This window comes from Entelurus aequoreus, linkage group LG07, assembly GCF_033978785.1.
Source record: "Entelurus aequoreus isolate RoL-2023_Sb linkage group LG07, RoL_Eaeq_v1.1, whole genome shotgun sequence".
Taxonomy (NCBI): domain Eukaryota; kingdom Metazoa; phylum Chordata; class Actinopteri; order Syngnathiformes; family Syngnathidae; genus Entelurus; species Entelurus aequoreus.
In genome coordinates, this window is record NC_084737.1 from 77,613,342 (window position 1) to 77,627,378 (window position 14,037).

At 40.5% G+C, this 14,037-nt stretch overlaps 1 protein-coding gene across 1 annotated transcript in view; it reads left to right on the forward strand.

Annotated features, from left to right (window-relative positions):
* The first annotated feature begins 241 nt into the window (after positions 1 to 241).
* The window catches only part of cfap74 (cilia and flagella associated protein 74), a 119,196-nt gene continuing 105,400 nt past the window's right edge, over positions 242 to 14,037 (forward strand). The window contains 9 exon segments of the mRNA XM_062054726.1: positions 242 to 354; positions 586 to 687; positions 3,649 to 3,757; positions 4,569 to 4,721; positions 5,274 to 5,372; positions 8,633 to 8,737; positions 10,754 to 10,927; positions 11,080 to 11,190; positions 11,270 to 11,372. Of these exon segments, the coding sequence (XP_061910710.1) occupies positions 591 to 687; positions 3,649 to 3,757; positions 4,569 to 4,721; positions 5,274 to 5,372; positions 8,633 to 8,737; positions 10,754 to 10,927; positions 11,080 to 11,190; positions 11,270 to 11,372 (951 nt within the window). The 5' untranslated portion in view covers positions 242 to 354; positions 586 to 590.

Here is a 14,037-nt window from a genome sequence, read left to right on the forward strand (position 1 = left end):
TTCGAGGCATTTGAAAAAAACAGAACAAACAGGAAGTTAGTGCATAATTGAAAAATAAAAGCCGTGTCTTACTGTTGTGAATACAAAACCTTTACAATTGACTCGAAGAAGGATACAAGCTAATATAAATAAATAAACACGTAATTTAGCTCACTAAAGTCATCTTATTTTACAATTTTGAGGTTAATGCCAATTAGGCATCTGCATCTGTCCACGGCGCGGCGCGTATATACTTCCGGTGGCGGTCTCCCCGTTGCCAAGGAAACAGTAACAAACATGGCAGTCTTTATCGAGCCACTGGGAGCTTTTTAAAGTGCAGTTAAGACAGTGCCGCGGGAAGTAAAGAACGAACGGGTAACTTATATTTGGATATCTTTTTGACTGTTCTAGCAAGCTAACGTCGACTGGTATTTCTCTTTATTTGCCTGCTGCCCTCGCGTTTCACAAACACAAACCTGTTGACTCATTGCCCGTTCGATGTGAATGCATCGCGATACGCAATAACAGGGAAACATTTGACCGATTAAGTGTTTAATCACCTATTTGTAATTGCTACAACGTCAAGCCAAAGTTATGTGTTTTCAGGCAAAATGGGGGAGAACAACATTTATGGATGTGACTTGGATGTGGAGTCAGACAGCTGTGAACTAAAGTCTGATCACAATAGCTCGGATGAGGACATTGATGGTAAGTTTTATTTAATCATAAACAAGGATATACATGTATGGAAAGCCATAATCCATATATTTGTATGTAGTTTAACACCCAATTAAAGGCCTACTGAAATGACATTTTCTTATTTAAACGGGGATAGCAGGTCCATTCTATGTGTCATACTTGATCATTTCGCGATATTGACATATTTTTGCTGAAAGGATTTAGTAGAGAACATTGACGATAAAGTTCGCAACTTTTGGTCTCTGATTAAAAAAAAGCCTTGCCTGTACCGGAAGTAGCGTGACGTGACAGGTTGTGGAGCTCCTCACATCTGCACATTGTTTACAATCATGGCCACCAGCAGCGAGAGCGATTCGGACCGAGAAAGCGACGATTACCCCATTAATTTGAGCGAGGATGAAAGATTTGTGGATGAGGAAAGTGAGAGTGAAGGACTAGAGGGCAGTGGAAGCGATTCAGATAGGGAAGATGCTGTGAGAGGCGGGTGGGACCTGATATTCAGCTGGGAATGACTAAAAGAGTAAATAAACACAAGACATATATATACTCTATTAGCCACAACACAACCAGGCTTATATTTAATATGCCACAAATGTATCCGCATAACAAACACCTCCCCTCTACCGTCCATATAACCCACCAATACAACTCAAACACCCGCACAACACACTCAATCCCACAGCCCAAAGTACCGTTCACCTCCGTAAAGTTCATACAGCACATATATTTCCCCAAAGTTACGTACGTGACATGCACATAGCGGCACGCACGTACGGGCAAGCGATCAAATGTTTAGAAGCCAAAGCTGCGTACTCACGGTAGCGCGTCTGCTATCCAACTCAAAGTCCTCCTGGTTGTGTTGCTGCAGCCGGCCGCTAATACACCGCTTCCCACCTACAGCTTTCTTCGTTGCTGTCTTCATTGTTCATTAAACAAATTGCAAAAGATTCACCAACACAGATGTCCAGAATACTGTGGAATTTTGCGATGAAAACGGACGACTTAATAGCTGGTCACAATGGTGTCCCAATATGTCCGCTACAATCCGTGACGTCACGCGCAAACGTCATCATACCGAGACGTTTTCAGCAGAATATTTTGTTTGAAATTTAAAATTGCACTTTACTAATCTAACCCGGCCGTATTGGCATGTGTTGCAATGTTAAGATTTCATCATTGATATATAAACTATCAGACTGCGTGGTCGGTAGTAGTGGCTTTCAGTAGGCCTTTAAAGTAGGCTGACCATATTCTGAAATCCCAAAAAGAGGACACATATATGCGTGCCAAGGCAGGCAGCTAGGTGAAAATTTGCCAATGATACTCGAACTTGCTTTATAAATAATATGTTTGTTTAAATAAAGCATTTTTTCCTCCTCTGTTGACAGCAGTGTTGGTGCTAGGAATTTTCAAAATGAGTCATAAAAATGGGGTCTCACAGTAAATTTTTAGGGTCCCACTTTTTTGTAAGCGTTTTGAAAAAAATATATAAATGTACGCATTATCCTGTTATATATCACATTCTATATTGTGTTTTGGAAAAAGGTTGTCATAAACGTTACTTCATTCATTAAAAAAATAAAAATAAAAATAAAATACAAATTTGTATACATATGTAAATGTATTCAGTTATAAACATTCATTCACTTTCTTCTTTCCTTCATGGATCTAAACTTTACCGCTGCTAGTAGTTTTTTCTATGTTTTTATTTAATACGTTTTAGGTGTATTTATTTCAGTATAAAAGTGTAAAAAGTGTTTTGCTTCGGTCATGAAATGATGATAATGTTGTGCCAGGGCATACATACATTTTATATTTAACGCTTAAATCTCTGCAGTCTACATCAACTTCAGATCTATCCCTCATTTCAAGATGTTTTAGTTTTTTTGTTTGTTTGTTTTCCGCCCTTTTTTGTCAAACAAAACTATGTTTTTAATGGCAAACACACAAAATATGCAAAATCTTCCACCAAAAATATTTTTCTAAGTGGAATATTTGATGTGAAGTAATCGGAACCTTGGATAGGTCATTAATTCATAATAACATTGATTTTGATTCAATATTATGTTTTGAGCAATGACAGTTTGAAAGAAAAAAACCCAGCATTGTTTTATTAGTCAACATTGCAACTTTTTCTGAATTACATTTCACCTTTAAGCTTCTTTATTTCACTTTTGTTATGTTTTTGTTTATTTTAATAGTATTTTTAGAATGTGCCGTGGGCCTTTAAAACATTAGCTGTGGACCGCAAATAGCCTCCGGGGCACACATTTGACACCCCTGCTATAGATAATAAAAATGAAATCGGATAAATCTATGGATAAAAAGCAGAGCCTGGGGACGCAAGCGCGTTTATCATGGCTCTCTCTGTCTCTACCCCTCCCTCACGAATGCTGCTGCGTGCACAATTTGTTTTGTTTTCAACCCCTTCTTAACCGTGAGCGTACATAGAAAATACACGCAACCCTAACTCAAAATGCTGGACATTTGAGGCATTTAAGAAACTCCACCCGGAGAGCCCCGCAAAAGAGGACATGTCCGGTGAAAAGAGGACGTATGGTCAGTCTATCATGTACTAGCCTACTCAGTGGTCTAGTGGTTAGAGTGTCCGCCCTGAGATCGGCAGGTTGTGAGTTGAAACCCCGGCCGATTCATACCAAAGACTATAAAAATGGTACCCATAACCTCCCTGCTTGGCACTCAGCATCAAGGGTTGGAATTGGGGGTTATATCACCAAAAATGATTGCCGGGCGCGGCAACCGCTGCTGCCCACTGCTCCCCTCACCTCCCAGGGGGTGAACAAGGGTGATGGGTCAAATGCAGAGGACAAATTTCACCACACCTAGTGTGTGTGTGTGACAGTCATTGGTACTTTAACTTTAACTGATGTTGCATTGAGAGTAGAACATATGTTTATTTGACCTTTTATTGGGACAGAGATGGATTCATACTATGTTTGTTTCTTCAAGGGAAGGCAGAGGATGATTTAAAGACTGACTTTAAGACTTTAAGGATGACGAAGAAGGATGAAGAAGCAGAGGAGCGTCCTGATCTTGAGTGGTTAAACGAGTTGTCCGAGTAAGTATTTTTGGATTTTGTTTGAGACAATATTAATCTGCTTTTGTCTCCATCTCATCGGGGTGTGATATCACTGGATTGCACTGTTTTGATAGCCCGCAGTAATTTGTGGGTTATATCAGTATTGTGTATTCTATAATGGACCATGCTACAGAATACACCCACATGTGTCACTCTTACCATACCATACCAACTTTATTTATAAAGCCCTTTAAAAACTCTTCTACTACTGGACATCTTTGCCTTTAGGGCTGGGATTCCCAAAGTGCGGCTCGCGAGCCAAATTTGGCCCTTAATGTCCTTTAGTTTGGCCCGAATTTTGAACACACACTCTCACTTAGTCTCATTCCTGGCACCTCTTCTCACCATCGAAACCAAATAAGATACTATGTTAAGTTCAAGTTCAAGTACCCATGATTGTCACACACACACACTAGGTGTGGCAAAATGATTCTCTACATTTGACCCATCAACCTTGATCACCCCATGGGAGGTGAGGGGAGCAGTGAGCAGCAGCGGTGGCTGCGCCCGGGAATCATTTGTCTGTGTATTTGCATAGAAAATAACACAGGGCGTACTCATTGTGTTTTGTTCTTGAATATAATTAAGCGAATAGAGTGTGAGACTCCCTATGCATTCCACTCTACTTTAAGGTAGAAAAAACCCTAGAACGTCTTAGGCAGGGGTAGGACTTCGCAACTAATGGGCCATCCGCCATTGACCATAATGATTATAAAGCTTTGAGGGTTACAAGAATGCCGTGACTTTATTGTAACAATGCCTTCTTGTCAATGTTCCTTTTACCCCCAAGGGACAATGATAGTGATGGTGACCTTGTGGGTGAAACTGCAGACGAGAAAGACATGACTTTTGCAGAGACAGCACGGATGTTCAAGCTGAGGCGGAACCTGGACAAGCTGGACGACTTCCAGAGACAGAAGGCGTGTTCCTTGGTGAAAGCCAGGTTTGGTCTAAGCAACAAAAACAGCCCTTCAGCTTATGTGTGTTTCTAATATCTTGCTCAAGGCTCCAGAAGTTAATTCCTGTAACAACCGTTTCGTCATCTCACTTGATTGAAAAAAATAAAATAAAAATGTCAGCTTTATTCCTTTCTTCCATCTCGAGCAGCCGGTGATGCATGATGCAGCCCCAGCAAATGTGTCTGTCATTTTCTGTCCACATGGGATCTTTCAAAGTCATCATGGAGCTGTGCTGCACTCCGATCAAACATGAGTGAAATAAAACTCAAGCACTCGCAGCTTTTAACCCATCTGCGACTCCTACCACATGCCGTGCGCCATTTCATTTTCTTTTCATGCCGATCAGCACTCTGCGTCATAAAATTGTTGGCATACTGTACGCTGTATGGGCCTTTTTATTAGTTTTCCTTTCATTGCAGCGGCGACAGTTCAATTTGTGAGCCGGATGCTTTTGGGTTGACTCTACTTTCAGATTGTGTCTCTCTGTCAACACTTGCCAGCTGTCTGTCTCATCTCATCTTTGTTTCCATTTCCAGAAAGGCCCTTAACCTCGTACGTCAGCGCATTGGGAGTCTACAGGAGCAGCAGGATGTCTTGGAGCATGAAATAGAACATCCGGAAGCAGAAGAAGACAAGTCAGTTTCCTTATGAACATTAATGAACACATTTCTGTTTTAAAGGTCCCATATTATAGTATTTTTTAACCATTTTAATTATGGTAAGTCTCAGTATTTCTACAGCCCTCATTTGTACTATTATGCGTGTTAGTTTTTTGAACACACGTTTGTGTTTCTGTAGCTTTGATGCCATTGAGATGTGTGTGTCCACTCCTATATCCGACAGAATGTGTATTTCTTTTGCAATAGACGGATTGTTTCCATATAAACTGTAATTGTACTTGTCCAAAGTAAAGTAAGGGCTATATATCACATCCAACAACGTAACTTTAAGGGGGTCATATTATAATTTTTTTTCTACATTTAAATCACCTCCTTGTGGTCTACATAACTTGTAAAGGTGGCGCTTTGCTCCAAATTTTACATATATTTTGTTTTAAAGACCATCTTTAAGCTGCTGTCTGATGTCTCTTTACAATGCACCGTTTAGTGGGCGGTCTTATTTATGTACTGAATCCCTCAACCAGACCGAGCCCCCTTCAATTGCGTCTCCACCCAGTCAGCCATGTTGTAGATTTCAGTGCTTCCACATGGAGTCTACTGACAAATATACGTTAGAACTATACTCAAATTTCGATGTAGTACGGTTCCTTTTTATATATAACAAGATCGTGCCGAGGACCCTGAACTTTTGCCCGTTTTTTTCCTACCAGAGTCATTATTGTTTTTTTTCCACCAAATTATTGTGCATTTACAATCTTACACAGTAAATCTTTCTGGAAGTCTCCAAAAAGAATGAAATTTAAAAAGAATAAAACTAAATAAAAATAACAAAATACCGACACAGTGATGTCCAAACCTACTGGTGGATAGTGCCTACCCTATTCTGTGATGTGGGAGCACAATCCACCATTCACATCACGTCACGTGGGGGCACTATCCACCAAGTAGGATTAGGTAGTCAAGCTATGCACATAACTTTTCCAAATAGAGAAGGGTAAAAAATAAGAATTTCTATATAAAGCGATCTCGGGAAAAACGCCATCGGAATTTTATGGACCACAACTACCGTGTAATATTGAACTTTGAGTGTGTACGCTACTTTTTATAAGAAATGTCAATAGCCAACTATTTTAGCATGCTTGTGCATGTACGAGCCAGTATGCCTTAAAACAAGAGAATAGAGAATAAAAGGAACTTACCGACTACAACTTTGGACTAAAACTGAATAAAAATGTCGGACTCGCACAAAGCTCTTTGGGTAAACCTCTACCATATATAGAGTTAAAGTTAAAGTACCAATGATTGTCACACACACTAGGTGTGGTGAAATGTGTCCTCTGCATTTGACCCATCCCCTTGATCACCCCCTGGGAGGTGAGGGAGCAGTGGGCAGCAGCGGTGCCGCGCCCGGGAATCATTTTTGGTTATTTAATCCCCAATTCCAACCCTTGATGCTGAGTGCCAAGCAGGGAGGTACTGGGTCCCATTTTTATAGTCTTTGGTATGACTCGGCCGGGGTTTGAACTCACAACCTACCGACCTCAGGGCGGACACTCTAACCACTAGGCCACTGAGTGTCAATATGGAGGTATGGAGATATGCACTGACGTAACTAAGACCAAATACTTGATTGATTGATTGAAACTTTTATTAGTAGATTGCACAGTACAGTACATATTCCGTACAATTGACCACTAAATGGTAACACCCCAATAAGTTTTTCAACTTGTGTAAGTCGGGGTCCACGTTAATCAATTCATGGTAAAGTTACTTGACTAAAGTCTTAAATTCCCAACGGTTTGTTTAGAGCATGATTGGTAAAAGGCAAGATTGTTTTAGAAACATCTCTGTCATGCCGCCAAGGTTTGATTCAAATTTTTCTGGACTTATGGGGATCCCAAAAACGGGTACCAACATGTAAGAAAAGTGGGTTTTGCACACTAGGGCCCCTTGAGTTGTTGGACAGGAGAACACAAACGTTAGCGACACTAGCATAGTTATATGAGCTCATACTTGCCAACCCTCCTGTTTTTAGCGGGAGACTCCCGGTATTCAGCGCCTCTCCCGATAACCTCCCGGCAGAAATTTTCTCCCGACAAACTCCCGGTATTCAGCCGGAGCTGGAGGCCACGCCCCCTCCAGCTCAATGCGGACCTGAGTGGGGACAGCCTGTTCTCACGTCCGCTTTCCCACAATATAAACAGCTTGCCCGCCCAACGACGTCATAACATCTACGGCTTTTAGAGAGTAGAGTGCACAACTGCGCACACAACAAGGAGAAGAAGCAGAAGAACGAGGAAGTTACAGACATGGCGACGCCGTCGATGAGCAAGATGAAGAAATACGCTTGCAAGTTCCAAAACGAATGGAAACAAGAATTTCAGTTCATCCAGGACAGTTCAAAGGGGAAGGGGTATGTCATTATGTTGCCTGTACATTTTGTAAAACAGACTTCTCCATTGAACACGGTGGCCGAGTCATGAACGGAGGAGAAGTTAAACAGTACAATACTGCCATCTACTGGATAGCCCCCGAAACACTGAAATTCAAATATGTATTTTATTTATATGTACAATAAAATAAATATATATACATATATATATATATATAGCTAGAATTCACTGAAAGTCAAGTATTTCATACTTGAGTTGGTGAATTCTAGCTGTAAATATTCTCCCCTATTAACCACACCCTTAACCACGCCCCCAACAACGCACCCCCCCCCCCCCCCCCGACCGCGCCCCCCCCCCCCCCCACTCCCCCACCCCCCACCTCCCGGTATCAGAGGTCTCAAGGTTGGCAAGTATGTATGAGCTACATTGCTAACATTACATTAACATTTTAACCGCACCATCATGCTATGTTAGCCTAAAGAGACACTATGTGATCAAATTTACAGCTCCAACGTCTGTAGCTGACTGGCGTATGGTTGGCAGAGTTCCAGGCCTTTTTTTTTTGTAATGTGTAGTGAAGCCTCTTTTTAACAAAGCTTTCCTCCATTTAGGGGTTCATTGGACTCATTTAGCTAGGGGCAGGTCAGAGGCAGTGTATCAATAAGGAAGGAGGAACTTCAAAATGCAACTATTTGAGCGCCTCTTTTCCTAAAAGTAGAACAAACAAGTTACAAAGATAACGTCTTTTTTCTCTAAACCAGCTCTATGGACACGTATTTGCATACCAGGGGACTTTTAGTGATCATATAGTCGATAATAATATAACTGCAGTTGTTTTCTTACAATCTCTGCATTGGCTGATGTGTTTATCTCATTTTCCAGCATTTCACTCCGTCGTCTGCGGGCTGAGCAAAAAAATCTGTGTTACGAGCTGCAGAGGGAAGAAGAGATTGAGGCCCACACCGACAATGAGCTACGGCAACAAGAGTAAGTGTCCGTGAGGGAAAAGTGTTTTGGCAGGAATTAACAAACTGAACCACTGTTCTGCACAGTAGGTGTGTACAACCACAGATGGAGCCACAAAAATAGAGGAATCATGCTCATAACACTGTCCTCGTGTAAACGTGCATTTCCAGTAGATCACCTTCTACTTTGTTTTATACAGTAACTCACCTCTGATGCTTCAGTATCTGCGGCATGCCTCAGGTGGTAGAGCTGTCGTCCAGAAACTTCCTGGTATTAATCCAGCCTCGGCTATCCTAGTCACCGCCGTTGTGTCCCTGGGCAAGACACTTCCCCTACCTTTCTCCCAGTGCCTCCCACACTGGTGTATGACAGTGAATGAATGTTTGGTGGTGATCGGTTCAATTTGTCAGCCACGTTTCTGTCAGTCTACTACCCTAGCCTCTAAAGGCCTTAGTGTCCACATACGTGGACAGCACCTTTTAGCTCTTATTTCCAAAGTTGTGTACACTACTGAATTGGGGTCTTATGGCCCTTATTTTGGACACTTATACTGCCAACTGGTGGTGTCAGAAGAGTATAACATACAATGGAATTTGGAAAAAAAAGTGTAAAAATAAGAATTAGCATGTCACTAGTAAACATGAAGTACACGTTTGTTACTTATGGACTAAGTACATCATATAAAAAGAAAATTCTTAGTTTTTTATTCTAATTACGGTCCAATAAGCCCAAATAGCAAAGATAAATTTAAAAAAAGCATGTAAACACACAGCTTGGGCCTTAAGAGGCTTGGGCAGCAGTGGCTGCAAAAGTAGCTTACCACCTTCAAGGTGTGAATGTGGAGTTAGTAAATAATCACTTTGGTGTAAATAGCTTTGAGTGTCTAGAAAAGCACTACATAAAGTCTAATCCAGTGATTCTCAAACTGTGGTACATGTACCACTAGTGGTACACAGGCTCCATCTATCACCAAAGTAATTACTTGATTAAAGTACAGTGTTTTATTTTCCTATATTCAAACACAGTGTTACTGTTCAAACAGTGTGTAATCTTACAGGGGAAAAATATTAAATATACTTGCTAAATAAAACCTCTGCCTTGTTTTTAATGAATACTTAGGCCTCCTACGCTACTGTATTTTAAGGTTTGTCATTATGGTGGTATTTGGAGAGCCAAGTGTTTTTGGAGGTGTTACTTGGTGAAAAGGGTTTGAGGACCATTGGTCTAATCCCTCTATGGTTTCAAGCCCTCAAACACATTTGTCTATTTCCCACAATGTCTTCCTTTGGGTAGCCCATCATCTAAATGACACTTAATACACCTACTTCAACTCAGCCACTCATGTTTTTCGTAGCTCTATTTGAACACAGTCATGTTTTCAGTCTGATCACCAGCTTACATAACACTTTCTGCAGCATCTTCTCAGTGATAAATGCTGTACAGGCACCAAATGATTACCAACCAGGCAATTTCAGTTCCAAGTTATTGTAATAAATAATAACACTAATACATAGATAAGTCTATTGTTTCTATTAAGGCTGTCAAATTTAGGAAGTTAACGCTTGTGATTAATCACAAAAAATGATTGCATGAATTACTTATCAACGCAGAGTATTTAACCAATTTTTTAACCGCAAGTGCTCCTTTACTTTATCCGCGGATGGTTACCAGGTTGTTGGTTGTTGTATAGTCAAGGATTTGGTCAATGCATACGTGACTGAGGAGACTGCCACTGGTGTACTCTGTGACAAATTATGCTTTAAAATACACCCCAATGAGACTTAAGCTAATATTGTTAGCAAGTTCTGAGCAAATAAATTATGTATATTTAGTAATACACTAAATGTTTATGTATGACCTTTTGAAAATTAATACAATTTTAAGTAAAAATGTTTCGTTAACGCAACTGAGTTTAAGCCAATTAAAGCCGATCCTTTGAAGAAGAAGTTGATATACTTGTCTGACAGCAGCGTCTTTATTATTATACATGCTGTACATCGCATACATTGAGAATATTTTTGTTGTCTTGCTACTCAGACTGGAGCTGAGTGAGATGGAGCTTGAGATCGGAAAGTTCTCCTTTTTGCGGCAGGAGGTGCAGGAAGAAGAGGAAGTCCTCAAGGTGCTCAAAGCCCAGAAGGCAGTGAAAAGGCTGCAGCAGGAGAGGAAAAACCACCAAACTCTGCAGCTGAAGAGTCTACGTCCCAAAACGTAAGGATTGTCTTCCCCATTTGAAGTCAATAGTAGTGAGTGCACGATGTTGGCATACCAAAAGCAACCATTGTTTGCTTTGTGCTTCAGCTTTTACTTACTCAATAGAAACCATTAAGACAAATTTAACCTCCAGTGTATTGTGATGACAGGAACCATACAGACATTGTGGAGAAAGAAGAAACTCTGTCTCAGAAGAAAATAATAAAAAGCCACACGGACCACAATATTGCAGCCGAGTACTTGAAGAAGACTGTCAGAAGGTAACAGCACGAGTTACTACCAGTTACACTAACAGGATGTTGTACTCTACTGCATCATCCTTCTGATTGTCGTCTTTAGGCTACAGCAGCAAGAAGCTACTAAAGAGCAGCAGAGGAAAGAGGCGATGGAAAAGAGAATTCAAGCTGTGAAGCAACTGAAAGCTAACATTGAAGCAAACCAAGTAAGCATCCTGAACTTTCTGTATTTATAACACAAGTCTGGAAAGTATAACACACATGGTCATACTTAAAGATTACGATTAAGAGGACTGTAAATTAGCATCTGCTGTCTTCATTGATACTGTGATTAAAGCAGAAAAAAATGTTCAAAACAAGTTGGTGTTGACAGTTATGGATGCTCTGTCTCAATTTCAATTTTAGTTGCTGCAACCATGGAAACATACAGCCAATTAAAATGCACTTGTGTAGTGCATTTGTGTGTGCAAGACATTAGGTAAACACATAGCAACACCGTAAGCTTACATTTTGATGGATGATATATGCAATATTTTAATTTCATGCACAAAGTGCATACTTGGGTCCTGATCTACTCAGATCCAAACACCACACGCTTAACAGCCTGTGTGATCTACTAATTGATAACTGGTAGAGACCACCTTATTTGAATTACGTTTTTATGTGTGCTATGCGACTTTTACCATGGATACACTAATTAATTGTATATCAATGTTATCATGCCTGTGGCGTTGTTCTTTGTTTTAAAACATGCAGCAGACCATTATGTACCACTCTTTATGGGCATTTTACAATTTTTTTACCTGGCTTCTGGTGCGCTCAAGGAAGATGCTGGCAGTAACTGCAAGCGTGCACTGGAAAGTTCCAGATGCAAGAAAATGCATATTGCAATAAGTTTCTTTCATGGAGGAGATATGTTAATGAATTATCTTCCAAATTAAAAAAAACATCATTGAAAAAAACGCAACTAGACACCAAATTGCCTCAATTGAATTTGTTTTAGTCAGCCCATCAGGTCACCCAGCAGCTATAAAATTCTGAAATAATATTGCTGTATAGACTGTTTAATATTTGTATACTTGACAGTCCATATATGTTGACAAGCATATGTAGTGCGGAGCTGCAGTGCAATCACCTCCTTTCTCTTAGCCATTTCTGCATAACCACCTGTTTGCATGTCATTTCAGACGTACAAAATAAAGACGCGAATCAGCGGCCACAGAACAATTTCAGTCTTGATCACTCACCAGGCCTGGCCCTAACCAATCTGGCGCCCTAGGCATGATTTTAGGTGGCGCCCCCCCCACATCGGCAGTGAAGTGTATATACTCACAAGAAACCGAATAGCTTTGTCTTTGACCTTTTTTTTACTTAAAGAAAGCAAATTAACAATCAGAATAGTTAACAAGATTAAAAAAAATATGAATAAATAAATTAATACAAAAAATAAAAAATGAATATATGAAATACAATATTTTTTACATACATAAACACAAAATAAAACGTGTCAACAAGTTGCATAAAATAAATTAAAAATACAATATAAATAAGGCACTGCACAAAACAAGATATCAAACCAGTATGACTTTAACAACTATATTACAAAAAAAGGGGATCCTACAGAGTTCTCTATTTGTGCTTTTTAATATTGCATTAACTAGAATGACTTACAAATGACTGTACACCAGGGAGTACTGTAATTACCTAACGTTACATTATTATTTTCCATAACAATTTAGCCCCCTCAACAATATTAACCCGACGTTAAAACAGAACTAGCTATTTATTGATTAGCAGTTGCCGAATCATGCAACATTAGCTTAATGCTAAAAAGCCAGGTTACTATCACATTCTTTAACAGACAAATAATTTCATGTAGGCTAACGTTACCTACCTGCTACCTCTGTCTTTTTCTCGTTTCTCCTCCTCTTCTTTTCTATTTTTTCTTCCCTGGGCACCTGACAGTTTTGGCCGTTTTGACATCTTGTGTTGTTTTTTGATGTGGTGACGTCCAAAAAGAGTCATGATACGGGAAGGGAGGGGGCGCACCGTGCGGGGGGAGGGGGGGCGTAATGTTGTAACAAATAATATTTCTATTAAATAGGCTTTACTTTGCATTTTAACTAACGTGGGATTATTTTTTGTATTTAGAAATAATAATACCAACTTTTTTTTTTTCTCCAACATTTGTGGCACTGGCGTGGCGCCCCCTGATGGACGGCGCCCTTAGCATTTGCCTATACGGCCTATGCCACGGGCCGGCCCTGTCACTCACACTGTGTTTGCTAAACACTTATATTTGCATTTTCTCCTCCCAGTATGGTGGGTGTTTCGATGATTAGCATATATTTTGCATATTCATGAAGACAAACACGCTAAATGGATTGCGCTCCTTATTCGGCTCATTAGAAGTGCCTATAGAGTAGAAAAACAATCCATCTTAAATACAAAATTGTCACAGTTCAATTCAATATAGTAGAGACGAACCCAAGGATGCAGACGGATGGTGAGTAATAATAATAATAATAATGGATTAGATTTATATAGCGCTTTTCTAGACACTCAAAGCGCTTCACAGAGAAGTGAGAACCCATCATTCATTCACACCTGGTGGTGGTAAGCTACTTTCATAGCCACAACTGCCCTGGGGTGGACTGACGGAAGCGTGGCTGCCAGTTTGCGCCTACGGCCCCTCCGACCACCACCCATCATTCACCGTTCATTCACCAGTGCGAGCGGCACTGGGGGCAAGGGTAAAGTGTCCTGCCCAAGGACACAACGGCAGCGATTTGGATGTCAAGAGGCAGGGAGCGAACCTGCAACCCTCAGGTTTCTGGCACGGCTGCTCTACCCACTACGCCATGCCGCCCC